Below are 26475 nucleotides of genomic sequence, written 5' to 3'. Positions count from 1 at the left end.
TCTGTTTTTCTCTTCCTCTTTCCTTCTCTCATTAAACCATCCTTATCCTGACCCATGCATTTTCTCACTTCTGCTCTTCCTATTCTCTCCAGTGCTTAGCTCCCGGCCGGGGTCAGCCCACCACACCTACACAGCCTTGCTTGCCCTCCTTCTTCGAGCTATAGGATTCCTTCAGAGGAAGAAAACACAGCTTTAAACATACAGGCAATTATTCACACGCAAGTAAACGTACGGGCATGATTTGATGATATAACCCCCTCAAAACTAAGTTTGCAAAGAGTCACCAAATCTAACTGAAGGTTTCACCTGACGCCACACATCCAATTATTTGTTCTGTGAAGCTCTGAAGGAGATGTCGTATAATATATTCAAAGTTTGCTTTAGCAGCTACCGAACCCAATTGCTTTCCCAGCGTATTTAAATGAAAGTATAAGTGAAAGCTGGTGCTGAGGACGACAGAAATCTGTTTGATCTCTTAACAAGACAGTAGTTAAACGGCTTCTGAGCCCAAAGGGACCATACATTCTGACATATATCAGGTACTGGCATAAAGGAATATAGTACGCTGAGTCACGTTTGGGTTTCAGAAAAATTCTGGTGCTCTTCAAAAGCAGAGTGATTAATTCAAGGTCAGAATGTCTTTTTCTTTTTTGTTTTGGTTCAAAACATTTGGATTTTATTGTTTTGTGCATTTGGAAACAAACTTTAAAAAAAAAAATCTTTCTTTAAAAAAGAAAAGAAAGCCAGATACTTCTTCAGGTAAGAGAATAACTGAAAAATGAGGAAATAAATGTCTCTCAAAAGGCAAACAACCACCACTTTAAATATCTGTAAAATCTACACTCTGATCAATGTGCCAATTATAGACCTTAGATGAAAAATTTCTGTTTTTTAACAGAACAAAACAAAGAAGTGACTGAATTCTAATTTGGTCTCATTGATTATTTTTGCAAGTCAGCTGTGTGGAGAATAGATATATATTTTTACCTACCTTTCATACTGAGGCGGGGAAAAAAGGAGTAAAGACTGTCAAAAGTTTAATTATCCATAGTCATCTTCCATTACACTCCATGTGCTGGTTGCAATCACAAGCAGTAATTCAGGTTCCTCATTTAAAATGAAATTTTAAACAACCGATTGACTCACCTTCTGCTGACAGCCCCTGTATGTTAATTCCCTTAGCAGCCAAGAAACTCAGGCATGCATCTATGTTTTCAATCTGTTCAAGAACAAACAAACAAACAAAAGAGACACAAAAAGAAAATGCATTGTAGTAACTGTTTACTTTCATCTCCCGCCACCCCTTTATTGCACTCAGTCTTTGTATCACATAACAAGTCCCTTTGCTCATTATGTGAAAACCACAACATGAAACCTCCTCGGTTACTAAGGTCCTAAATTGATCGAGTATTACGTGGGTCAGGACTTTCTGTTATTTGTACTTGCGCGAAGCAAGTTATTTAATACTCTAACCACAAAAGAGGATCACTACATATCTTACTAAAGGGTCAAGGATGTTATGCCAGGATTTCTAACCTACAATAAGTATAACAAACATGAAACCGAAAATAAACATGGAGGCCGCATTTGCTTGAGAAGGCAGATTACCACTTGCTCTTAAGTCGACAGCTGGCAAAAGTTTCCAGCCACAAAAGCAGTCAAATATAAAAACTGTAACTGGAAACCTCAGCTGGAATCCAAAAAATGGTCACTCGCGACATCCTCTGCGTGTCAGAAATGACAGGCAGCTCTGGTCGCTGCCTGTGGGGCAAATCCTGCCCTTCAGAGAGATGGTACAACGGCATTAAATCGCATGGGATAAAATGAATTTTGACCAGGTAGGGTCTTCTGCACAACAAGTCTGACTGTTAGTGACTACAGCTGCTATATAGAGACTGCATTCAAATCCTACCTAACAAAGTGAACTCCAGAAGGCTAGGAAGAGTTAGGCATTTTTTCCCCTGTATCTCAACATCACAATAGAGATCTTGCAGTAGCTTCACACCCAGTTTCCCACCAAGCTACCACCAAAGCTCTGCTGTCATACTCAGAGGATGCAGAGAGATGCCAGCCCCCCCGGACCACAGCACTTCTATGGAGAAGCCTACACTTACACACCTCAAGAAGCTGCAAGGAACAACATTTTAGGAAATACCGTGTGTTTCATGTGTGGTTACACAGAAAACTTTTGGATAATACCACTGAGCAATTTTTGCTTTTATCACGGTAATCAGTAAGTGATAAAATAGGGTCTCTACGTTTGAACATCTTGCAAACATTAATTTATTAATTCCCAAAACATCGCAACCAAACACTGCTTTCACTTTATAGATAAGAAAGTAGACAGACACCAAGCCCCACACTTGCTATCGCGTAACTACTTTTCTTCTGTGGAGACAACAGAAGGGGACATGAAAAATCCAGCTTCCCTGTCAGCTCCTGCCTGCCCTCAAAAAAACATACAAGTGAGGGCTGTGTGGCATTCTGGAGGCTGAGCTCCCAGCATCTGACCTGTGCTTCCCGTCCTCAAAGTAATAAAAAAGTACAAGGGAAGCTGCGAGAACCCCTCCAGCATGGATTGCTCTCAAGGTACTTTCATTTATTCTCTGTAACAATAAAAACATTCTCTTTTTGGGGGGGGGGGGGGGGGGGGGAAGAGTTATTGGCATTGCCTAACTGTGATTTCAACAATTATAAATACTGATACACTCAAAACTTTTATCAACCTCATCACACTTTGAGATATTCTATATCAAAGTATACAAAGTATATAGTATAGTTTGAGTATTCTATATACTTCCAAACCCAGATAGATACCAAAGAATACATTTCCTGTAATGTTCACACCTTAAAGCTCATAGCAGGGTGCAGTTCAAAGGTTCGTTTATCCACAGTTCAATATCATACGACAGTCAACCTCTACCCGTTTCCTTCCTCAGTGCACAACAACCCTTTCAAGTTTTCAGCATGGCTCTTTTATTGAGGTGATTTGGGACTTTGCCAGAAAGCCAAAGTTTACCTTTTCAAGAATAAACACCGCACAAAAGCAGCAATCCATTTCTGCCACCTGCACTTAACAAGTCTTCATCATTCCAAGAACATTTCCAGCCTTCCACAGCTGTGGATAGATTTCTCCTCTCCTAATAAGGAGGATTACTTAGGTTACTGAGTAAAGACAAGCAATATCTCATCTCAACTCCAGATCTGCAGTTGTAGAAACTCAAATGTAGCTCTTTCAGTCCTGCTTTGCTTCTCTTCCCAGGTCCCTCATCTTTGCTCAAACTCTCATTTAGGACAGAGTGACCGCAGGATTTAAGATTTACTTCTGGGTAGCAAGTTCCTCATCCGTGCCCTCATTCTTGGTGCTACATAGTAGTCCTTGCTGACTTCCTAATCTCATGCTCATTGCAGAGCCGATTCAGACTCAAGGAGCCCCCTTTAAAATCCCTACCACCTCTTCCCGGGGACAAAGCCACAGTTTTTACTGAGCATTTTAGCCACCTAATTAAGATATACAGCTCCCATGCCCAGACTGATGGATGACTCCCCAGCAGAGGACTAACGCTTGAGGTGTGTATCTGGAACACAGGTTGAGTCACCTGGACCTCGCTGCCTTGGGACAGGTGGGCTACCTTGCCGCATCAGTTGTAATGCCTGGCTAAAGGCTGTAAGAAGCATGGGCTTTTTGGTGCTATATTGATACAGAAAAAGAATGAGGGGAAAAAAAAATATACAGTAATATAAAATGCAAAAAAAAGATTGCAGGAAGCGGACTACCAAAAATCTATGATTTTACATAGATTTACATATGATTACATATGATTATTTTACATGTGATTTTACAGTCAAGAAGTCTTAAGAACCAAAACATTATAGAAACAGGAAAATATTCTATTTCAGTACTTAAAACCAGGCATGATGAAATAAAGAGGTAATAACAGAGGCTTGCAAAAGCAAACCTCTTATGTTCAGAAAATAAAGTACTACAGTAAGATCCTATGGGGACCCCATGTACAAGGAATTCACTGAAAAAATACAGCTGAAGGACAAAAAGGCATCAATGATTCTATTAACATTTACGCAGTATCATCTGCGATACTAACAATGTTATATGGCAGAATGACAGGAATGCGAGCAATTAGTTGATTTTGAAGGAAAGATAGAGCCCAAAAAGGAAAACAGAAAGAAATCTGGGGAAATTCAAGAGAAGGTGAAATGCAGAATGCAGATCTATAGCTGAAATGATTAAAACTTAGTGTTGCTAGAAATTCAGGGTCCTTCCCACACAATGACTGGCTGGTGGCCCACATAAAAGTGATCTGTGACTGCCATCCAGCTCCAGCGGAAAAGGGCTCACACTCATTTGGCACTCTGGAGTCTCGTAAGAGGCAAAAGCCCTGAATGTTCAACCAGGGAGCTGTCTTCTACCCCCCCGAGGTGCCGAGAATGAAAACAGGGATGTCGGGATGTGCGAGGGATGCAATCGCTTATTTTTTCCTAGTGTAAAAAACAAAGATAAGAAAGCCACTGAAATCTTCATATGCCAAATAGCTTAAGGTGTGAATACAATTTTGTGGCCACTGGCCTGAGTGAAGAACCCTAAGCTTGGTTGAATTGGTCTAATGCATCAGAAGTCATGTTGCTTGTTTGAAAAGAAGCGTTTCCAACATTTAATGAATTTCACCTATAAAAGCTCCAAGGAAGGATTCTGTCTCTAGCCCCTGCTGTATTAACATAAGAACTAACTATTTATAATCTGCAAATATTGTTTTATGGAGAAAGATCCCCCAGTGCATACAGGGTTGGAGATAGCAAGCTATTCTAAAGCAGTAGCATGGTTGTTAGACCATTTAGATGTGTGTACCTAGGACAGAAGTCAAATTCCTGGACAGATCTCAGCTAAGGAAAGACCAAATGACCCTGCGTCATAGTGACTTCCGACACAAAGTACAGCTGCCTCCTTGAAATGACAGTATTCAGCAGCAAATCATCACTGAGACTCTACGGGCCCTTTCTTGGCCAAGTCCACATGTTGCTTAAACCCTTTAAGCAGATGTGAAAAGACTGGATTTGCCAAAGGGGAGCGTATATGTTCTTTTTCACTGTGAGCTACAATTGTTTTTTGGCTGACAGTTCTGACTTCTCATTTGCTTTGCCAGCAGCCTTTAACAGAGCAGAAGCAAAGCAGGAAAGATGGCGGTTGGATGGTCTCATTTCCCGCCGACCCAAAATAGGGGAAAGCTGTGCAAAAGGAGAAGGAAAACCAAGGACAGCCATGCACAGTGATTATCTCACTCGGACACATTACCGGCAGTGTCCAAAACTGAGCCTCGCCTTGTTACACTTCCTGGCCAACAGCATCAAATGAATTTGCAATTTTGAACCGCCGCATATAAACTGTTTCAGGTGTAGTCAACTATGAAAGCGCATTACCAGTCCCACACCCTGTACGATGGGTATTTATTCTGAAGTGTCCCTGAATGCTAACCGAGGACGGCTGAGCCTGCACCCGAGGGGCTGCCCGCCTCCGGGGGCTCCTCCTCCTTTCTTATAATCAGGAGACGATATGAAAAAATAAAAACCCATAGAACTAAACTTGCGTTCAGACGTAACATATCAAGTGTCACAGCTCCCATTCTCGTATTCACAGAAGCAAAATGCATGTTTCAGTCAGCTACCTGAAAACTTCCTCTTAACGTGAATCTCTGGGTGGCGTTTGCTACCTGGCAAGATGGGAGCAGAAGGCATCATGGCTAAGAAGTATTGCACATGCATAACTTTCTAACACCAGACCAGCCTGTGGAAGCAGCGGTTGCTTTGTTACACCAGTAAGACCATCAGCCTCTTGCTGGAAAAGCAGGATCAAAAGCTAGTGGTCACACATATTTACTAATTTCTAAGTACTGCTGTAAAGGACATCACTGCACATCATCGCTTTCATTCCCACCAGACCTGCGCGCTCCTCGTTCCTTCCTAGCTTCTACACATATGAAACTCAAGTACACACAAATTTAACGGCTTCATTGAATTCCTGTATGTTGATCAGAATACATTTATTTAATTCTCATTCCACCATTACTTTCCCAGGTATATTACTCAGATTTCCCTCTATTCTCAAATGTACCTTACAGTAATTATGCATTTCCGACAACACTGGCCACCACGCCCACACAAGTTTTTGCACTTGTCACGTAAAAGCAATTCCAATTTCTATTCTTGTCAGTGCTAGAAAGAAAAGGAGCTAGGAAACATGCCCTGGCCTGTATGAGCAGAATAGGACGCACCAGGAAAAAAAAACCCAAAACAAGTATCCTCAGCCTGTAGCCTGTAAATGGAAACCCACACGTGGGCACCGATATATGTTGAACGTTGACTATAATAGACAAAGACTTGAATATGGAAACTGTCTACAGCCAAAGCTGTACGTCCAACTACGCCAAGTCAAATAGGGTAAATTATAACTAGTGCTGCCCTTGTGGCAGATACAGATGTTTTTCTCAAACAAAAATCAGAATTAAACTTACTGTAGGTTCCTTCACTTCGAAAGCATGGGAAGTTTCTCATGTTATGATGCAAGACCTCTGCTCCCAAATTTTAGTGATAGATGCGGCGTTTTTATGAGCTTATCCAGAAAACCCACTACTTATATTAAAACCAGCGCCTTCCATTTAACTTGAGGCTCCACCTTATGTCCAGTATATTAGTTTTCAAAGGAGGAAAGAGAAGATTGATTTAATGTGAAATTTTTTAAAGTTTCACAAACCCTTATGCAATATTCCAGCAGACTTCACATACAATGCAGAAACAAGGAAAGAGCCTAACACAAGCTGTTTACAGCAAGCTAAGGCAAAATGTACTCCTTGTCTGTATTTTCAGATCAACTTTTTTTTTTTTTTTACGCTCAGTATTTTTATGTCAAAGTGTAGGAAGAGCCTTAAAATCTTAAGTCATTACACTAATAATCCTTAAAACCCTGGAGTTTTGGGGGATGGAGGGTTCTCCCCTCAAATAATGTCTCATTTGTACTATTTCTTAAACACAGTTATATATATATATAAAAGAAATACCAAGGCAAAATTGCAAATTCCATTTTCCCCAGAAGGACATATATACTAACTATTATTGCTTTGTTTAAAATATATCTTCATTTGTAGTTATCCCAATCAAAATGTATCCTTTTTTAAAGAAAACAACACGTTGCTCCAAGTGTTCATATGCTGCTCCTGACTATTTGGATAAAAATGTCTCTCAAAATTAAGTTTCAGGATTTTGACAGAACTTGGTGGATATCTTAGAAATGAAATAACAGATGTAACGTAAGGGCAGGTGAAGCTAATCCATATTCTGAAGCCAGGTTCTAGCATATCTAGCCACAGGAACAAAAATCTATCATCATGGGTACACCGTTTTCACATCTATGCGAAGAGTTACAATTACTGTTACAATTACATTATTTTGGGTTTTTAAAGAAAAGGACAATTTGGGCACTAACCTAAGGCTGGAGAATTAGCCTCAGCCTCATCCCTTGCATCCCCTTCCCTGTGACCCTGGGTAACACCTTAGCTTTCCTGCGCCTCAGCTCTTCCTCTGGAAATAATGGGACAAAGAGCATTTCTCTACTTTACAGTATGCTGTTAATATTCAATATTCACTCACAACATGCCTAATATAAATAGAAATGGGGGCAGTAAGCACCACAGAGCGCGCTGCGATTCATGATGGCCAAGATTTCTAATCACATCCAAAGGGCCTTCTTGTATTGTGAATGGTTTCAGGCAATCCTGTGCGACTCACAAGGCTTGTCAAAGCTCATCTGGTCTCAGAGAGGCAGAGGGAAAGGTTGTGGAAATTTTCCTAGTCTATTTTGAAATTCAGCTTTTGAGGGTTTTTTCAGGTTTATTTTTTCAAAACTGAAACTCTCCTATGAGGAAAAAAAAGTAAAGCGTAATTTCTTTGAAAAATATTCCTGGAAATATTGGTTTTGGATCAGCTTTTCAGGATCAGGCCTTAAATATATTTGAAAAGTTAAAGTGGATAATTTGTGCATAATTTGCAATTTAGGACGTCTCAAGATTTCAATTTGTTCAGCAACAGGTGCAACTTTGCAAGACAACTATCAACAGAGTATCCTGCCTCTGGAGAATCATTAATTTAGGATATAGAGGAAACTCTTCGCTGGTCTCAATAGACACTTGACTAGATTTTAGCACATACCACACTAACTGTACGTTATTGGCACTAAACCTCTGCTTATGTATAACTAAAGACAGGAACAGATGGGGAGAAACCATGGCTGTGCTCAGTAAATACATAACGGGGGGGGGGGGGGGGGGGGGGGAGCAGGTCCCATAAACGCTTCGTGTCCACCTTCCCTGGCTGCTCGCGGGAGACCCTTTTCTATCTGGGGCTTCCAGACTGAAAGTTATGTTTCTAGTGCTGTGCTGTTGGGATTAAATGTAAAGTATGATCAACATCTAGCGAACCTGGACTTCTTCCCATAACGTCCTTGAATTCTACATAAAACAGTATTTTTAAACGAGCATAAATGCTTAAAAGGAAGGACTGACACTAAAACCACTCAATGCAGTAAGCACTGGCTCTTGTACACGGTTGTATTTCCTCCAATACTAGCTCAAGTGTTGAAGGCTCTGTATATCATCAACTTGAATTTGCAGCAGTAATCCAGAATTTAATGAAACTCATGTAGAAAGAACTACACAGAACATTTTATCACAAACAGAGCTTTTACTTCAGAAGAAAGTTTCATATTAATACTGCTGCACTCTATTAAATGATTAATTATAAAAATAAAATAACCTACCAATCAAAAATTTATTTTCAGTAATGCAAATAAATTACAGATTCTCAATTATTGTGAGTGGGATGACAGTACACCAGCAAATGATCTGGTTTCGTTTATTCAAATACATGCAACTAAAGAAGCAGTAATGGCCATCTCACGGCTGTGTCCTGCGAAGGACCTTTTGCAACACAGTCAGACAGTTGTTGGTTTCTAAAAAAGATCCCCGGGAAGGGAGCTACCGCCGCAGCCCGTTCCCAGGCGCAGCGTACCCTCCCCGTCTTGGCCGACGTGCATACTTATGTCTCGAGGCCTGAGGGTCACAGCTTCACCTGTTCCCAGCCGATTTATTCTGGTGGCTGGAGGGACACCAACACATATGTGCCCCCTCCTTCCTTGCACCTGGGTCCTGGATAACATCTCCTACTGAAATTCTCCCGCATAATTGCTTAGAACAAGCGCGATGGAACTATTTAGCTCAGACATTAAATATATAAAAATAATCCCACATAAAAAGCAAAAGAATAAACTTTTCTGGATATGTATTACCTTCACAGACTAATTAATTAAAATAACCATTATCACACAGTTACAGTGTATAAGCAATGGCTGGAAGTGAAATAGTTATGACAAGACACATAGACAAAAAGTTTATTTCTCTAGGCTGTATAATCCTTTGTAAAAACTAGGATCTGTTTCAAATATTCAAGAGTGAAGAGCTTAGTACTACATATCCTGTAAAAAGAAACAAAGACCTAGGCACCAGAAGGAACTGCCATACAAACAGCTTCAATTCTTACATGACAAACCTGACAGAGAAATTTAAAATGTTCTTGTTTAATATGAAGTTTCACTGCACTGTTTTTAAGCAGTGCAGCAGACAGTGGGGTTTCTGTTGAGAAATGACGCACAACTCGGAAACCAGAATTAAACTATGTAAACGTGAGCAGATACCCTTTGTTATCAACCTAAGCTTTAAACTTGGGTTGCTGTGATTTTGCTGCCTTTTTGGAAGACTACAAAGTTTTCTTCACAGCCAGGGTTCAGAAAAAGAATTAATTAATTTCCCAGAAAGGAGAAGAATAATTGAATTTTTACTTCCACCTGTCCTCAAATCAACTTAAATTTTTTCCTTAGAAAAGGCTCAGATAAAGTTAACCTTGAATAAAACCCATAATTTATCCCTGAAAGACTCCACGCAAAATTTAGCCTGAGCACAATTTTTGCTCACGGTACCAAATTCAACACCAACAGAGTCTCGGTGAAGTTAATACAGTCCGCTGCACCTAATACAGCCAAGAATGCAGTTTCACACGTTGCATATGCCCCAACATGCAGGCGTGGGAACTTAAAGACTGTCATCCCTAATTTCCCATTTTTCCCCATTTAGGCAAAACACAGCAAGAAGCTGTGTGCTTGCAGAGTATTGCACAGAAGGTATATTTATGCAATAATTTTACATAAATAATTATACATAAGTAATAGGCACAGCAAAAAAGAATTATTTTTCTAGGCTTCGGTGCAGGTGTAAATACTAAGTGAAAGGTACGGAGATCTCCACATACGTATGTGGAATGACCCTGGCCCCTTAAAGCATTTGCTGTTTCATGTATTTAGGCCACACGGGGGGTAGAACCACAGGTATTCAAAAAGTGTTAATTCAGCTTAAATTCACAATGAAACAAATGATCAAATAGAATCTAATTCTGTCTTTATAGTTAAGCTCACATCTTCCAGTTTTTCCATGAAAATTACTTTTTCAGTCAGTTCCCTGTTGCTCTTTATCGAACCTCACAGTGTTTCAGAGACAGGTGATGTCCAAGTTCTTGCATCACTGTTATAGGGCAAAGAATTAGAGCACACCCTCAGGGACCACGAAGACGATCCCTCATGGGAATGACAGACTGTCGTCAGCAATGTCTCCAAAGGTACCACATACATCCACCATGCGCACATGCTACCACATACATCCACCATGCTGCACAGAACAGCATGCACATACTGCCTTATCTCCCATCTCCGCACACAAAGAGTTTTGGAAGCCTTTCCCTCCAGAAACTAAACAAATACCTGTTTAGTGACATCTTATCATGCCTCATGGCAGGGAGATGTATATATTGGCCTTTCCCAATCCAGTCTAGCTCTATTTATCATGTTATTTTCTATGGAGAGTGATGGCGGGGGTGAGAGGGCGGCTTGTGGTTTTATTTAGACTGCAAGCTCTGCAACACAGAAACCTATGATCCAACCACGCCTGTCTCACTGATAACAATACACAAATGGTAAGCATAATAGCATAACAACAGTCTGGATCTCTGGAAAAAAACAGAGACAGTAAAACGAATCTTATCTAGGAGCAATAGTCATTATAAAGTGAGGAAGAAGGACATCTAAGTACAAGCAACCTGGCAGATCACCTCCGTAGTAAATCATTCTTGTCTGCATGACAACACGGGTCCAAACATGATCAACAGAAACACAGGACGCTTAGAAAAAACGCTGTACACATTCCTAAACTCAGTATTTGGCCAAGCGCCTCCACAGGCAGTTGAAGGAGCTAAGCTGGTGCCTGCCACCGGCCAGTCTGGCACGGCTCCGGGTAACGTCTTCCCCTCCAGCTAACCTTCAGCTGTGAGGAAACATACCACGGGTTAAGGCCAAAGGATACCCATTTGTTACTGTAGTAACATTAAACCAGACTAAATTTCTAAACATCCACTGACAGTAAGATACAAACTCCCCAGGCAAAGCAAGGGGAAGGCTCACCAGAAGACGGAAAAGTTCCCTTTACTACATTTCTCAGAACAACCTCGGGGTGGGATAACTTGAATATATATGGCTATATTTAACCACTGGGATATGTTTCCAAAAATCCTATGCCAGGAATTTGCAGAGGGGAAAAAAAAAAAAATGCTCGTGATGCTTTTGATCTTCCCGGCAGAGCTGCTCCCCTGAATTAGCAGCACATGCCCAGGCAGCAGAGTCCTCCTCGGCTTTGGGGAACGGGCGGCCAATCAACCAGACTTCAGCCCCACCAACCCGGAGGGGTTTGGAGCAACAGCCTTGCAAATTTATTGCGGCTAGCTATGGCAACATTTAGACAACACCGGGTGTATAAAAATGCTCAAAATGTTTAGAGGAGCAGGTCAAAGTGGATGCCTGCTCTTGAAGTGCAAAGATAGAGTTATTTTCCATGAGAAAAATACAAGTAACTAAGAATATATATTTTTTTTTAAGAGCAGTCATACAAAACACATCTGCTCACCCACTTAGTGGATATTGCACACACATAGTTAGCTGCTCAGGTGATACAGATGGTTTCAGCTCGTATTATTCCTGCCAACCAACTCACTGATGTGTACCCAGCTATACCCTTTAAGTACGGGCCATATCACACCAGCATTCACATTTATTACCTCAATTCTTTGAGAAAAAGAACACAGAAGTATGTATAGCATGTGCCATACACACAAAAAGTAATGAAGACTTCAACATCTCACGCTCTTTTCTCCAATAAAAAAAGATTCATAAAGCAGGGGATGGAGCTGGCAAGGGCCACACTGAGGAGGGAAGTGGACACCCGGCTCTAACAACTGAATTAAAACTCCCAGTGCTGCTCACTTCAAAACCAGGGTCCCTACCAGGCTGGAGAATTTTCCTCCAAACTGTTCTTTGACTTTGGGTGTCACATACATTACAGAACAGCTCGTTTTCAGAATACAAGAAATCAGTCAAATATTAAAATAATAGTCAAATTGCCATCAGTGGAGTAAGGTTTCCTTGCAAACAAGGTGAACATATTGAAAACACGGCCTTCATCTCAACTTTCATAAAGTCCTTGGGAAGAAATGAGGCTCTGACCCACGTCGCATTACAAGATTCTTTACGTTAGCAAGACAAACAGTAGTAGAAAGACTGAGCAGTATTAATTTACTAGTACAGCTTGATACCTGCATCAGAAAGGGATGATTTTTGAACAACTTCTGGTCAACACACACAAAAAATAAATACCTCCTCTTTGTTATTTGATAACACAGGTACTTACATACACAAAGTGATCATCCTTAAAAATAATAAAACCCAATCACAAACCCACATAAGAACCACAGTTATTTCCTACTCTATCTATAGGAGGGAACTGTGGTGTTGGTTCAGCCTACATTCCTTGCTGTTGCTCCAAATTCTTGTCTTGGGTGTCCCACAACTTCCCCAGGCTTAGCATGGAAAGATGAGAGTCTGTTTTATCCACCTACAGATTCCCCCATCCTCTTCCCTTCAGCACTGACAGCTTTGCTACTGCTCCACTCCTTCAGACTTCAGTAACAAGGGTAACGCACTGCCACTTCTCAGACTTTCACACCTAACATTTTAGTTCTTTCTAGAGTATCATAATCTGTGATTTTCTTTTTTTTTTTAAATGTTGAACCTTGGAAAAAATAAATTTATTTTTTCATTAGTCTTTGCTCATACTTTTTTTGTAAAAAAAAAATATATATATATAAAAAAAGAGATATGCCTTATTTTTAAAATTTTAAAAGAAAAATTTCTTTACTGAAAGAGTGGTTAGACATTGGAACAGGCTGCCCAGGGAAGTGGTTGAGTCACCATCCCTGGAAGTATTTAGAAGACGTGTAGACGAGGCTCTTAGGGACACGGTTTAGTGGGCCTGGTGGTGTTGGGTTGATGGTTGGACTCGATGATCTTAGAGGTCTCTTCCAACCTTAATGATGCTATGATTTCTTTCCACTGCCACATTCAGTATTTCTTACCTTTACATTCAAGCTGGGCAAAAACCTCTACCTCTCCTATAAGACACCTTGCTGCTGCTTCTTCTACCCCTTCTTCCAGTCCCATCTTCAGTTCTGTTTCAACTGTTGCCTGTGTCTGCCAACATATCCCTTCACTGGCAAGTATCTCCTCTCTTCTTTGTCTTCAAGTCCACATTTTAAAAATTAACTTTCTTTACTCAGCTGTCTCCCCAGTCACTTCTAGTCTAGCTGATATGGATCTTCTCTTTCCTTCACCTCGTGCTCTACTTTAATGCTCTGATCTTTCAAACATCTTGTCCTTTGCCGCCTTCTTATATCATTTAATCTTTATCATTATCTCATCTATTATGATTTATGACTTGCATGTAATACGTAACGCAACAACCTCCCTCTCTCTCCCTCCCTGCAGTGCTATGCAAAAAGCATACATTAATGCACAAGATAATGAAATGCTCAGCTCTCGCACCGTGCTAAAACGTTGCCGTGAAACTTCCTTCAAAAGCTGTGAGCGCTTTACACCACGTATTTCCTCACAGACAGAAACACAGCCCCTATAGAGCAAGATTTCTACAGACTGCCATTGCAGCCAGACTTGATACATAACATATAACAACTCACTTAAATACTCTATTTTTTGTTTGTTTACCTCATCGTTTTACAAATGTAAGTGATATGAACCCTTTACGATAGGTAACATTCAGCTCTTGCGAAGGTACCCACATCAATAAGAATCATCTACACCACCTAGAAGGGAATGGACCAAAGAGTACCTCCCATATAGCCCAGGTTCTGCAGGATGCCAAATGTTGAACTCTAATATCATCCCCAAAATGGGAGGGAGGGAGGGAGGAAGGAAGGAAGGGAGGGCGGGCGGAAGGAAGGGCGGAAGGAAGGGATCCTGGTTTTTATAGCCAAACAATATTAGCAGAGATAGCCCTACTCGGGTTTATTGACCTCAGTCTTTTTTTCAGGAGCGTGTAGGAGAGGAAACTGGTCTTGTTTTACTCTCCTTTGCCCTGTTCTCAAGAACCATGCCAATATTTTCTTGTGCTTCATTCTGAAAACCTAAATACAGTTGCGGTGACGGTCTCCAAATCTTCTTGGTCCCAGAGCCTACGCTCCATACTACTGCATCCTCTATTAACCACAGAATTTTTGCATGCCAGCTGGAACTAATCATCATGATTACAGGCTTTTGTTTAGAGGAATATCTACAGTACAAAAACATAGAGGTTTGGAAAAAAAACAAACCCTGAAATGGGTCTTATGCAGAGGACAAGATACAGAATAGTCTGTAATAGATTATATAAAAGCCAGCCAACTCTTATCTGGAGCTAAGGAAGACAGGGATACTCCCCACAGCAGAGAAACCCAGACAAGATGACGAGGGGGGACAGGTTCTCACCTAAGTGATTTTTCATGGAGCCAGTGGGGGTCCTTGTCATGTCATTTCTGGCATTGGGACTAGGTTGATAAGCCCTGATGGTTCCAAATGGTTCTGCAGTACTAAACTTAATTTGACAAGGCTTATTAGCACCGGCTTTGAGCCTGACAGACCCAAGCTGTCTCTAATGCTCAATTTGGGCAAATTTGTATGATGCTCTCCAACACTGTAGCAATGGGAACAACAATGCAAAAAGACCTGATCTGGCTGTGTTGAGCGCTCTAAGGCTTGGTGGGCTTTAGTGGAAGCAAATACACTTGCTTTCGCACCCCCTTTCATGGGCTTGGAAGACACAGATTTGCTCCAGCTTTCTAAGCTGATACATCTGGCTGGACGTGAGCTGGCTCTTCACAATTCAGCTCACATGTGTCTCTGCTCATGGCATCGCGAGTCTACAAATGAGATACTGGGTTGACGGTTGGACTCGATGATCTTAGAGGTCTTTTCCAACCTCAATGATTCTATGATTCTATGATTCTATGTCCCTGCTCATGGCAGGTGGGTTGGACTAGATGACCTTTAGAGGTCCCTTCCAACCCAAACTATTCTATGATTCTATGAGATAACTGCCACAGGAGGAAAGACGATGGTAGAAGGCTTCCCTCTAAACTCTGCTGTATTTCTATTTAATGAGCAAAGTTAAATCTTCATTTACGGTGCCTTTTTTTTTCCCCCAAATCTATTCATCTGTGATGCCCACCTTACAGATGCTACAATATAGATATGGACACCCGTAACTGAAAGATTTGTCTGAAAAAATAAGACTAGACATCACCTGGTTGAGTGTTTGAACTGACTGGATAGCCTTGCCTCTGCCACCTCTCTGAACCAGAAGTACCAGACACAAACACCAGTTCCCACACTCTGGAGAACGGTTGTAAGCTATATTAAGAGGGAAGTGCATTAAATGCAAAGGATGAAGACTGCCGTATCTTAAAAAAACCAAAAACAAAACCAAGAAAACCCCACTATAACATATGCATTTTTCCTAGAACGCAGGAGACCTGGAGAAGGGTTGTCTCCTTAAACACTGCAAGCAATTGTGTGAACACAACCTCTATGAAGCTACTTATGTTCTTGCGTTAGTATCTTTACTGTAAGATTATAAAGAGCTCTGTAAGCATGCACACTCAATAAAAGCAAGCCGTAAGCATTAATCCTCGTTTTTCTCATGTAAGCAAAACCACTGGGGATGCCTAGCTATGACTGATGCACGTCTCATGAGCGGGGGACAGAGTCTCACTCGCTCCATCCTCTTGAATGAGCAACCGGAATAACATCAGAGCCTCAGAGGAAGCAGCGCAGAGCAAACACTTCTTTCCAGCACTCTTCACAATTCCTGACCCAGCACATGCCCTCTGCATGCCTCTGGTTATAACCAGACTTCTATAAGCAACCTACAGCATGCATCCGACTATCCACCAGAACAACGCTATTCCTTCATTGAGAATAATGACTTAAAGTGACTTTTAGCTACAATGTCCTGGAATTTGTTATAGACTCCAGTCCTGAATGAAATTCAGTTCTTACGATACACTTGTGGAACATTAAATTATAGTAATTGTCAAAATTTCCTCAATTATTTATACTCTAGACAGCTGCTGTGGCTACAGTAAGAATAGCAACCAACCTCTTCAAAGCAGTAAAAAGTAGCAATGATAAATCTTTTAGATGGTTTTCTTTTTATGGAGTGCTTGCTCCGTGGGTTAAAGCAGGATTGCTATCTTCCAAGAAACAACAAAAAGCCAAAACAGAATAGCAGAACGCAGTGTGGTTTCTGACTTAAGATGGCAAAAATCTCATCAAATCTTTAATCTTTCCTTCAGCTACGTGAGTGGTTGTGCTCAAGTTGCAGTAGTGGAGGTAGGGGCAGTTGGGAACAGAGTCATAAAAATGAAAAACATTAAAATAGCTTCACACACGCAACAGATATTCATGTATCCCAAAGTGAGCATTTGCAATGCAAAGGGGAGATTTTAGAATTTATTGTAAAACGATTTTTTTCTCAAGATACAGAAGGAAATAACCTTCTTTAAAAGATCATAAATTTTAAACGCTCCTAGGATGCATTTTAAAAATCAGTTTCTTATTGTTTGCCTTTTCAGTACAGTTCTGCCTGTAACTTTAGCTTCACCGATACTCATAGCAGACGTACTCTTAAGGTACTATATGCTTTTAATTTTACTACACTAATTCTTGGTTCTTCAGTTTTAAATATTATGTACAAGATACAGAACAAATTCTTTTACAAATTAGAACTTATCAGTCAAAACCAAGTTGCATACATAAAACATCTTGAAGTTTGCAATTTGAAATTTTTCATTTACTGTGTTTTACTAATTTATTTTGTTTCTTTTCAAAGGATATAGGAACTTTTAATCCAACTTTAAAGTAAATATCTAATTCTGCTTTTGCAATACTACTGTCTATACAGAGGAACAAAATTTTATTTTTATACATTCCAGTTTAACTATGTGATATTTCAGAAATATAAAATACCAATGTAAGAATAATATTGATTGTAAGTATGTGATAAATGATAAGGCCTAATTCAACTACTGGGGAGTACGACAGGGCAAGAACTGTAATATTAATATTCTTCAGATTACACCTTTGCTCTCACTACTGAAAAACTAATTAAAAATTGGTAATTAAAAGTCTCAGACATTGAAGTCATACGCTCTCACTCGATACTCAACCACGTACACACAAACAACAGACCACGTTACTACTTACCATTTGAGACCTATTTTTTGGGCAGCCATTGATGTCTTCAATCTTTTCATTTGCTGAAAAGCAAAAAAGAGGAGATAAAGCAAAAAAAAAAATACACCAAGGATGTTATTCCAATTATTTCCAGAGCACTTGCTGCTAGCTAAATAAAGGGGTTTCAGATTGTAGTTGTCCAAGCAAAGTGAATGTGTGAAACACTGAGACCCATCAAAAAAAAAGCAGCTGGAGTTTTCTAGTGGGTCATGCCTCCAGAGACAGCTGGGGGCAGAAAACAACTGATCTGACAACATCTTGTACAGTGACGGGTAACGCCGTTAAACTACAAAAAAGATTTAAACTCTGGAAACTGAATCACTGCTGGGTGGAAAAGTGAACACTACGTATGGATAGATGGCTGCATGTCAATTGATTTGCTTGTAGAGTGAATATATATTTTAAATCTAGATGGGAAATTTATGATCAATAACTCTAATATTTTTTCTTTCCTTAAAGCATAAATCACAAGACTACTTTTCAAGCTTCTTGTCCATGGCTTACATGCAACGCAACTTGCAGAAAAAGATATAGTTTCAATCTTTGAAGTGCCAAGTGAAATAATTAAGTTGCTGACGTGGTTAAACGTTTGCCTTAGAGTCTTAGTTTGCTCAGTTTCCCATTTCAGTCTTGGACCCTGAAATGACTCGTGTGCTAGACTGAAGAATCAGTTATAATCAAAGTTCGGTTTCCCACAGTTTTTTCACTGTAATGAAGGTAGGCGTTCACATCCCATGTGACAAAGCGAACAGATTTGCCTCCCATCGATTCTTATATTAAAAGCTGTATTTTCCACCAGTCCCATATTCTCAGGACATCAGTCAGACTCCATCTCATTTCATGTCTTTCTTCAGTTAGGAGTATCAAATTGGGCACAATATTCCAAGAGCAGTCATAACAATGACAAACAAAGAAGCAACATAGCTTCACTCTTGCCTGGTATTCCCCTTTTTACACATCAAAGTGTCACAGTACACCTTTATGCCACAGTCATGCATTTAAGAATTGATGCTAATCTGAAAAAGATTGCAGCTAAATCCACTGTAGTGTTCCCCGGAGTGGTCTATCAGCCTCTACACACAAAGAGCATACATTTCTTTCAGGAATTCCATCTCAGATTTGGTCATACAGAAACAAAAATTATTTCTTTAAATCCCATTTACAATCTTGTGCATCCATCTTTTAATATTTACTCTCTCTCAGTTTAGTATCATGCAATATCTTTATCAACAAAATTTATAACACTTTAAAAAACTGATAGCTATATTCCTATAAATTTGCACCATTCATAATTATTACTTGAAAGGAGACTAATGAACTTCTGAATGGGCTTCCTCTTGTTTGGGACATGTGTGTAGATAGATACCTCTAATAACCCAGGTCATTTTGTTTATCTTCCTTAAAAAATAGTAGGTTTTTCCCTAGTCCTCTAGAACTTCCAAAATGTTACACGATGTATTTAAAACCAACATTAGCAAACCATAAAGCTTATTACCTGGCTCTTTTTAAGCTCTTGCACGCAAACTTCCCGGACTCATCTACTTGAAACTGCTTAAACTGTTAGTAACTTGTTTCCAAGATTCTGCTGCAATATAGCATTTGACTTTTTCTGAGGTTTTTTTTACTATGCAAACGTAGAACCAAAATATTTACTCAACATTTCTACACTTTGCGGGTATTCCTACAGGCTTGGACCACAAGCTTGGTTCTAGAGCTGTACGTTAAAGGTTAACCCCATAAACCCTATAAACTAACAAAGACACCGTTCTGTAACATGGGAAAACTAATGGCAAATGAAGATGTTAGCCACCTTAAATTTTTCTGTCAGGAGAAATTTACATCCAACACACCAACTCTTTGGGATGTTACCTCTTTATCCCCTTCCCTTTTTACACTGTGGTTATATTACCATTCTCACCTAGACATCATTTCTTTTGTCCTCGTACCTTTCTATCGGCTTGCAAGATGTCATCGGCTATCCTTGTACTCTTCTGATCAACTTCAACTGATTTGTAGCTTCTTTATTTCATTACTACCAGTTTCCTGCATTTTCTTGTGCTCTATTTTTTTTTTTAAACAGTTGCTTTTACTTCCTCTCAAAAGCTACGTTAAACCAAGGCAGCTTTCCCTCCCACCTGTGAACCTGCAGTTTTTTTGTCCACCAGTTGATGATTCTTCATCAGTTCCCAATTACTCATCACTTCCTTTTATGCTGTTGGCTGTCTCTAAATCACCTAAATCACAGGTGATTTAGGATGTAGATGACCAGAAATAATTGGTGGGAATCAGAAGAGTAACAAGAACTGGAGTTTCTGGTCCCTCAAGTGCTATTTCTGCTTACCCCTGGACAATCACCTTTCTCTGGGCAGGTTTATGCTCTACCTTTTCACCTTCTAATCCACTCCCAACTCACCTACGGCTCTTGGTTACTCCTTTCACTAGATTAATGCAATTATCATCCCTTCCCTGCTGGTGCATGTGCTACGGAAAGCAGGTGGAATAGAGAGAAACCAGAAAAGCTGGTGGTAGGGCAAACTGGCAGCTGGGCTGAACTTTAACTCATACCTCTCTATTGAACCCAGCAGGGCAAGACCTCAGAGATTCAACCTAGGCTGGGGAGATGCATCAAAGCGGCCCACAGGCATATTTGGCACTTTGCAGCAATCTGTCTAATTCACCAGGCAATTGTTTTGATGCTCCCCATTCGTTGGCCGTAAGCTGGACCCTGTCTTTGACCCTTCCACCTAGCTCCAAGGAACAGTGCTTGCAGCAGGTACTAGGTAAGTTGCCTGTCTTGTGGAGATGACTGGAAAGAAAGAGAGAGCAGCGAATGAGATAACGTGGTGTGCCCATGGACAGCGTGACGGTACAGTTCATAGCACAAGTCACTGAATGCTAGGGGATCTTGGAAATGTGTCCAATTTCACAGCTGCAGAAGCACAGCTTTCTGGCTGAGATAGAAACAGTACTGTGAGCTGCCTGTTTATTTGCCACGTAGGAATACTACATCCGTTAGCATCAACTGGAAGTCACAGGCAATCATAAAGGCTTTCAATTCTATCTCAGCCTTGAGCAAGACCTAAATTCACAACCACAAATGTGAAATGCAGAGGATTTTTCCCAAACTGACTGCAAGTCCAAAGAGCTTCCCCCCGTCACTGTTTTTTTTTTTCTTCACTGTGAATACAGTGAATTTGGTTCAAATGCTTTTAAATGTTTGCAAACTTTTCCCATTTACACACAGATTGAGGGGTGTACTAAGGCAGACAGAAGAAACCAGCTGTGCTCTCTAATGAAAGCAGCAATGAGTGACAGTGTGCTTTCATTAGCTGGATCCGAATCAAAGCTTGGAAAATGGTACCTAAAAGAATATTTGGGTTTATGTATTTTGACAGGAAGCGTATCATGAAACTGCAAGTCAAAATTATATGAAAACACAAGTGAAAAGGAAGCTCTAGCATCAAAAGTTGCAAAGGATCCTTTAAATCTATCGGCCAGTGAGCCGTCAGTGTCCCATTTATATAGGTACAGGTACGCATTCCTGGTGAAAAAGATCTTCAGCAAATGACATTCCATCGAGTGCGTGAAAAATTATAATCAGAGCAAATCAAAAGTGTTTCAATAAGCATTATACAGAAGAACATTGGCTATGTATGGATAGTTAAACCATCCATACAAAAAATAAGTCCATGCACTTCATAATAATGAATTAAGCCTTCTGTTACAACCTTAGCAGCTATTCTGCATTATTCAATACTTCAGGCATACCCTTGGACATTAGATTACTTTTTCGCCAACGTATGAATGAATATTGCTCAACAGAATTCCTACATTTGTGTAGGAAGTGTCACCTGCAGCTTTTAACTGAACAGCCACTCAAATATTAGTAAAATGAACCTTTGTGTAACGTCCCACCCAAAGTAGGAGTTATCACTAGAGAGTACTGCTAGGCTTGATCCCAAGATTCTGGTTTGAAATATAATTCTGTAACCTTCCCCTGCAAATGTAATAGTACAATTTTCATGACAGCCGACAAAAGCTATACTGAGAAAAGTCACAGTATGAATTTGAACTGGAGCAGTTAAATGGAGTAATCGCAAATGACTTTTAGAATTAGAGCAAAGATCTATTCCGTTTAAGTCAGTACGACTAATTTCAGTCAGAACACAAGTTACCCAGAATATTTAGATATACCTGTAAGTTAGACTATCTTGGCATATGCAAAGCATCTACACTAAACAATGTGCCCATCACCTCCTATAATGGTGTACTGACTGCCCGGCACAACACTGATGTGCACATTTTACTTCTTACTGAAACTACTTTTATTTAGCTAAGTGTTTAACACTAACGCAATGTCTGCATCCCTATTTAAAAAGCCACAGCTTTTGTATCTGACCTGACTTTGGTTGCATCCGATCAATGAAAATATTCCACAAAATATCGTAGGTATCAGTAGGAAAAGTCCTATCGGACTGGGTTAAAGTTTAATTTTAGCATCGATTCTATTCATCTTGAAAATCGAAGGTTCTCGCAGGGAATCAACTGACAATTGGATATATTACCAATTTCAGAGCATGCACAGACCCAGTACATCTGCATTCATGAATTTAAATATAGCTACTATGTTTATATGCCATTACTGAGGCATATATTACTTATGTATTCTTTTATAGACTCATAAATTTTGAACTGAAATAAACCAGAATGCTATGAATGCATTTTAATTGACTTGCAAATAGAAAAAACTGTCATCATATAACGCTTCAGTATTATCATTAGCAGTTTTGAAGTCTGAAGATTATATCCTCTAAAGTCAAATGCGGCGATGTTTGGTTTCATGTCTTTTTAGATTTGCTCCTTGTTTGGATGCTAAGGTAAAAGAACTACCTAGTTCTTACTAGCTTTAAAATTTTCTTTTCCTAAATATACAGCTATTTCACTTAAAAAAGGTAAGCAGAAAGGATTGCGATCACTGTCTCTGTATAATCATTAACTCTTATGGAGTCTTCATTTAAAAAAAAAAAAAAAAAAGCACATTTACTCTTTTTCCAGTTTTGGATATTAAGTGGTATTTCAAGATTCAACATCTGTGATGTAAATCTCAGATGGTGAACATGAGAAAAATTGTATCGCTAATAATTAAACCTGAACCAATTTTGATGACTTTGAACAATCTCCAGATACTCCAAGCACATGACAAAAAGGAGGAAGGATCTTCATTGCTGCTTGTACACATAGCACCCCGTAACATAAAAAAGAAAAACCTCTCCCACACTGCATATAGAAGCTTTCTTAGTATGCAGTCTTGTTTGTTAGGAAAAAAGCTTGTATTTTGCAGGCTACAGTTAAAGCTGCTTCTTGGTGTGAAAGTTATCACCATCTTTGTGACAATGAGATGCAGCGTGCCTAAGGCCATACACAGCAGATACAAATGACTTTTTCCTCACTGCTAATTTGGAGGATTAAACTGAGAATGTTTAAATATGAACTTTCTTTCACATTCTCTGAAAATGAAGTCCTTCACCTTGTACTTCAACTTTTGAAAGCTTGCAGACCTAATCTTAAATATTAGCCAAAAGGCAGCTCTAAGAATGGCTAAAAAAAAAATACAAAGGTGAATCAAAGCGAAATACAGTAAGCAATATTATTTCTGCGTATTTTAGAGGGAGTAATTTAATTTCATAAGAGTTTTCAGAAGTCAATACTCAAACGACTACATTTAAATATTTGGTACAACCAGGTACTCTTACACACGTGTTCTCATGCAGAAGTTTTCTACAGCAGCGTTAATGCAGGGTAGCTAGGTACGTATGAAAGGAATCAACACCTAACTGTTCCCGGGTTTCCAAATTTTTTTCCCTGTTAAACACACATAAGGAAATAGATATAGGATGAAGTGCTGTTCATAGCAAATACCTGTTGATACACAATCAATTCATGGCCTGTTTTTATACATCTGTAGCTGCATGGTGGGTCTGGAAAATGCTACTGAGGTAGTGTTGCTCTACAACACAGAGGCAAAATCTTTTTTGATGTATTCCAGTGCAGCTCTAGCGGAGTCTCACAATTTCATTCGAGAACAGGGCTTGCAGATTTGTACCTTAAATCAAGGAACTAGTTCGTTTACAGCTTCTAAACACATATAAATATGCATGCACTGATGTCTTGTTACTTCACTGCTGTCATCTTGATTTGCATCTCAAATCTGTCAGTTTGCTTCTAACAATAGTTGTCCTAATTCCCATTAGCAGGCTTTCCGATTCCATCAGTCTCCATCGGCCCATGCATGTGTTTTGTGGCATCCCAAGTACCAGACAGATGCGCCTCTGAAGGAACTAATGAAGGATCCAGGCCCAAGGGAAGAGGGACAATATGTAGCTTTACATGGGGCCAATGGAGAAAATTGTTTGGAACGTTCATTATCTATGAATATTAGTGCAAACTGAGGGAATTAAAGGCTTTGTAGGACCGAGCCTATATTTGAGATTTGCCCTAATGAGAAATGATTTTCCTGATTTGAAAACTCATTATGAAAGATTTCTTTTTCTGCCACATAAAAATTATACCCCTTCTCCTTTCCTAGCTGCATATATGGATTTTTCATATCCAGCTGAAAGCAGGAGGTTCAAGACAGCAGGCCAGTATCACTGTGAATTATGTTCAGACCAATCCCCAAAAGGTATCAGAAACAGAGATAGCTAACGGCATCCTAGCAGAAAAAAATCCCGCATCAGTTGACTTTTTTACCATTCAGCTGTGTGGAGTGATATTGCTGTGTCAGGAGATCTTATCAGCAACATCAAATATTTTTCCACTCGGCTTTAAGACAAGGCTTTATCGAATTAATTAGCAAAGTCTCTGAAGGACAATTATCTACATAATTCCATGCAGTTTGATGGCTTTCCCCCTCTGTGTTTATGCAGGAGATAAAGACGGTGAATTTCTGAGTGAGTTGGTGGAAACCTGGTAGAAAAAGAGAAAGTCGCTCACCTACAACCTGGATTATTTCAGCTAATAAGACTCCATCAGTCACATCTTGCTGTAGATCCTTTATCAATCTCTTGTGACCAGATTTTGCTAGATAGTGATTAGCCCAATCCGTATAAATCTGTTAGGAGAAAGATAAACAAAAAGAAATTGTTAGTTGTAACATCAACCTTAAAAACAAGAGTTCTTTGTTTCTCTCAGTATCCGAGAGGCCGATTTAAGATGACTGCTTTTTTGCTCTTCGAAACAAGTCAACAACATTAAAATTCAAGGCATTGTGCAGATCAAGTATTCAGCTTACTATAGTATGGCTTTTCCTATTCAGAAATATAACATCAAAGCTCGCAGAAGATGACAGTAAACTCCTGAACATGTTACAGCTTGAATGGATCATCAGTCAACTAAATGTTCTACGGCAGTAACAAGCCTGTAGAAGCGATTTCAATTTCCACCCAAGTATTTTTTTGCATTTTCCCTTTGACGTTCCTTCTCTATATCTGTTATTGAGAAATCTGAAAGATTCTTTTCCAAGAACCACTTCTGGTAGATACTAGCCATACCGCAATTTCATTCTGAGGAAACTCCTTTGTTATATTACCCAACAAGCCTTTAAAGGTCTCTTAAAAATCCACCAATTCTAGTAAATTCCATCCCACAGATTAAATAGGCCTATTAAATTGATTTTAATCTCTCATGCAAACTTCTAACTGTTGCGATTTATTTTAAAACGTATTATCTGAAAACTAAGCAAACAAGGCAGTCAAAATCTCTCTTTAATTTGCATTAAGCACTGCTCACCACATGCTAGCACAACTTATCCAAGATCACCAGAAAACTTATAAAATCTTTTCATGCTAGGTTATCAAAAAGAAGGAGAAATACTTGATTAGGAATTTCTGCTTATGAATTAAATAATGTTTCTTGTTCTTCAGACAGGACAAAATTTAAGGGAAGCCTTTTTTAGATCATCTATTTATAGTCCAAAGAAATAAAGTAAAAACAACTAAATATCAGGATTTTCACCTTTTAAATACCCAGACAAATATTAAGGTTCACCCTTACTCTCAAGAGTGTCTAGCATATTAGAAATACATTCATCCCAATTCAGTCTATTAGCAAGCAGGAGTAGATCCAATGTGCTTTCCAGAGCACCACCCATGACGATCCTCCACAGTCCCTATAAACCACCATGTACTGGGGTGGGGTTTTTTGGGTTTTTTAAATTAAAGCACTATCCTGGTGACAAATGCCTCGCACAAGTGGGTGAATCACTGGCCGGGAGGGAAATGTCTGCACAACAGTATTCGGTCCCCAGAAACCCAGGGAAAGCTCTCCCTGTGCATTGCCCAGAACTGCTGTTTTCCTTCACACCTACGGATAGAAAGAAAAGAGGACAAGGAGAGGGGCCCTAGCCCTCAGGGCTGAGATCGCTGGGCTTTGAAGATTCCTATCCGCAGCCTTAAGGAAGCAGATGTAAGTGATGGCCACTAAAATCGGATTCTGTCTGCTAGCAAAACATTGTTGAAACAAAACATGGGTTTAAAGCCATTCCCCCTCCACCACCCTGCTCCTGAGCTACGCAACCCCCGTATCATCGTATATCAACGCAGATCCTTTAAATTACTGACTAATATCACCAAGCATAGCCATGGCTACTAATTTCAGAAGCATCTTCAGCATCGCATTGAAAACGCAAGGCGTACGTC

The 26475-nt window shown here is 39.8% G+C and overlaps 1 protein-coding gene across 7 annotated transcripts in view; it reads right to left on the bottom strand.

Moving 5' to 3' along the window:
• The window catches only part of NAV2 (neuron navigator 2), a 241580-nt gene that overhangs the window by 146176 nt on the left and 68929 nt on the right, over window positions 1–26475 (bottom strand). For all 7 annotated transcript variants that reach the window (XM_076343813.1, XM_076343814.1, XM_076343816.1 and 4 more), the window contains exons 2-4: window positions 24773–24890; window positions 17750–17802; window positions 1147–1219 (exon numbers count right to left, since the gene is read on the bottom strand). In XM_076343813.1, coding sequence (XP_076199928.1) covers window positions 1147–1219; window positions 17750–17802; window positions 24773–24890 — 244 coding nt within the window. The remainder of the gene's footprint in view (window positions 1–1146; window positions 1220–17749; window positions 17803–24772; window positions 24891–26475) is intronic.

This window comes from Aptenodytes patagonicus, chromosome 7, assembly GCF_965638725.1.
Source record: "Aptenodytes patagonicus chromosome 7, bAptPat1.pri.cur, whole genome shotgun sequence".
NCBI lineage: Eukaryota > Metazoa > Chordata > Aves > Sphenisciformes > Spheniscidae > Aptenodytes > Aptenodytes patagonicus.
This window is presented reverse-complemented; position numbering and strand designations above follow the sequence as displayed.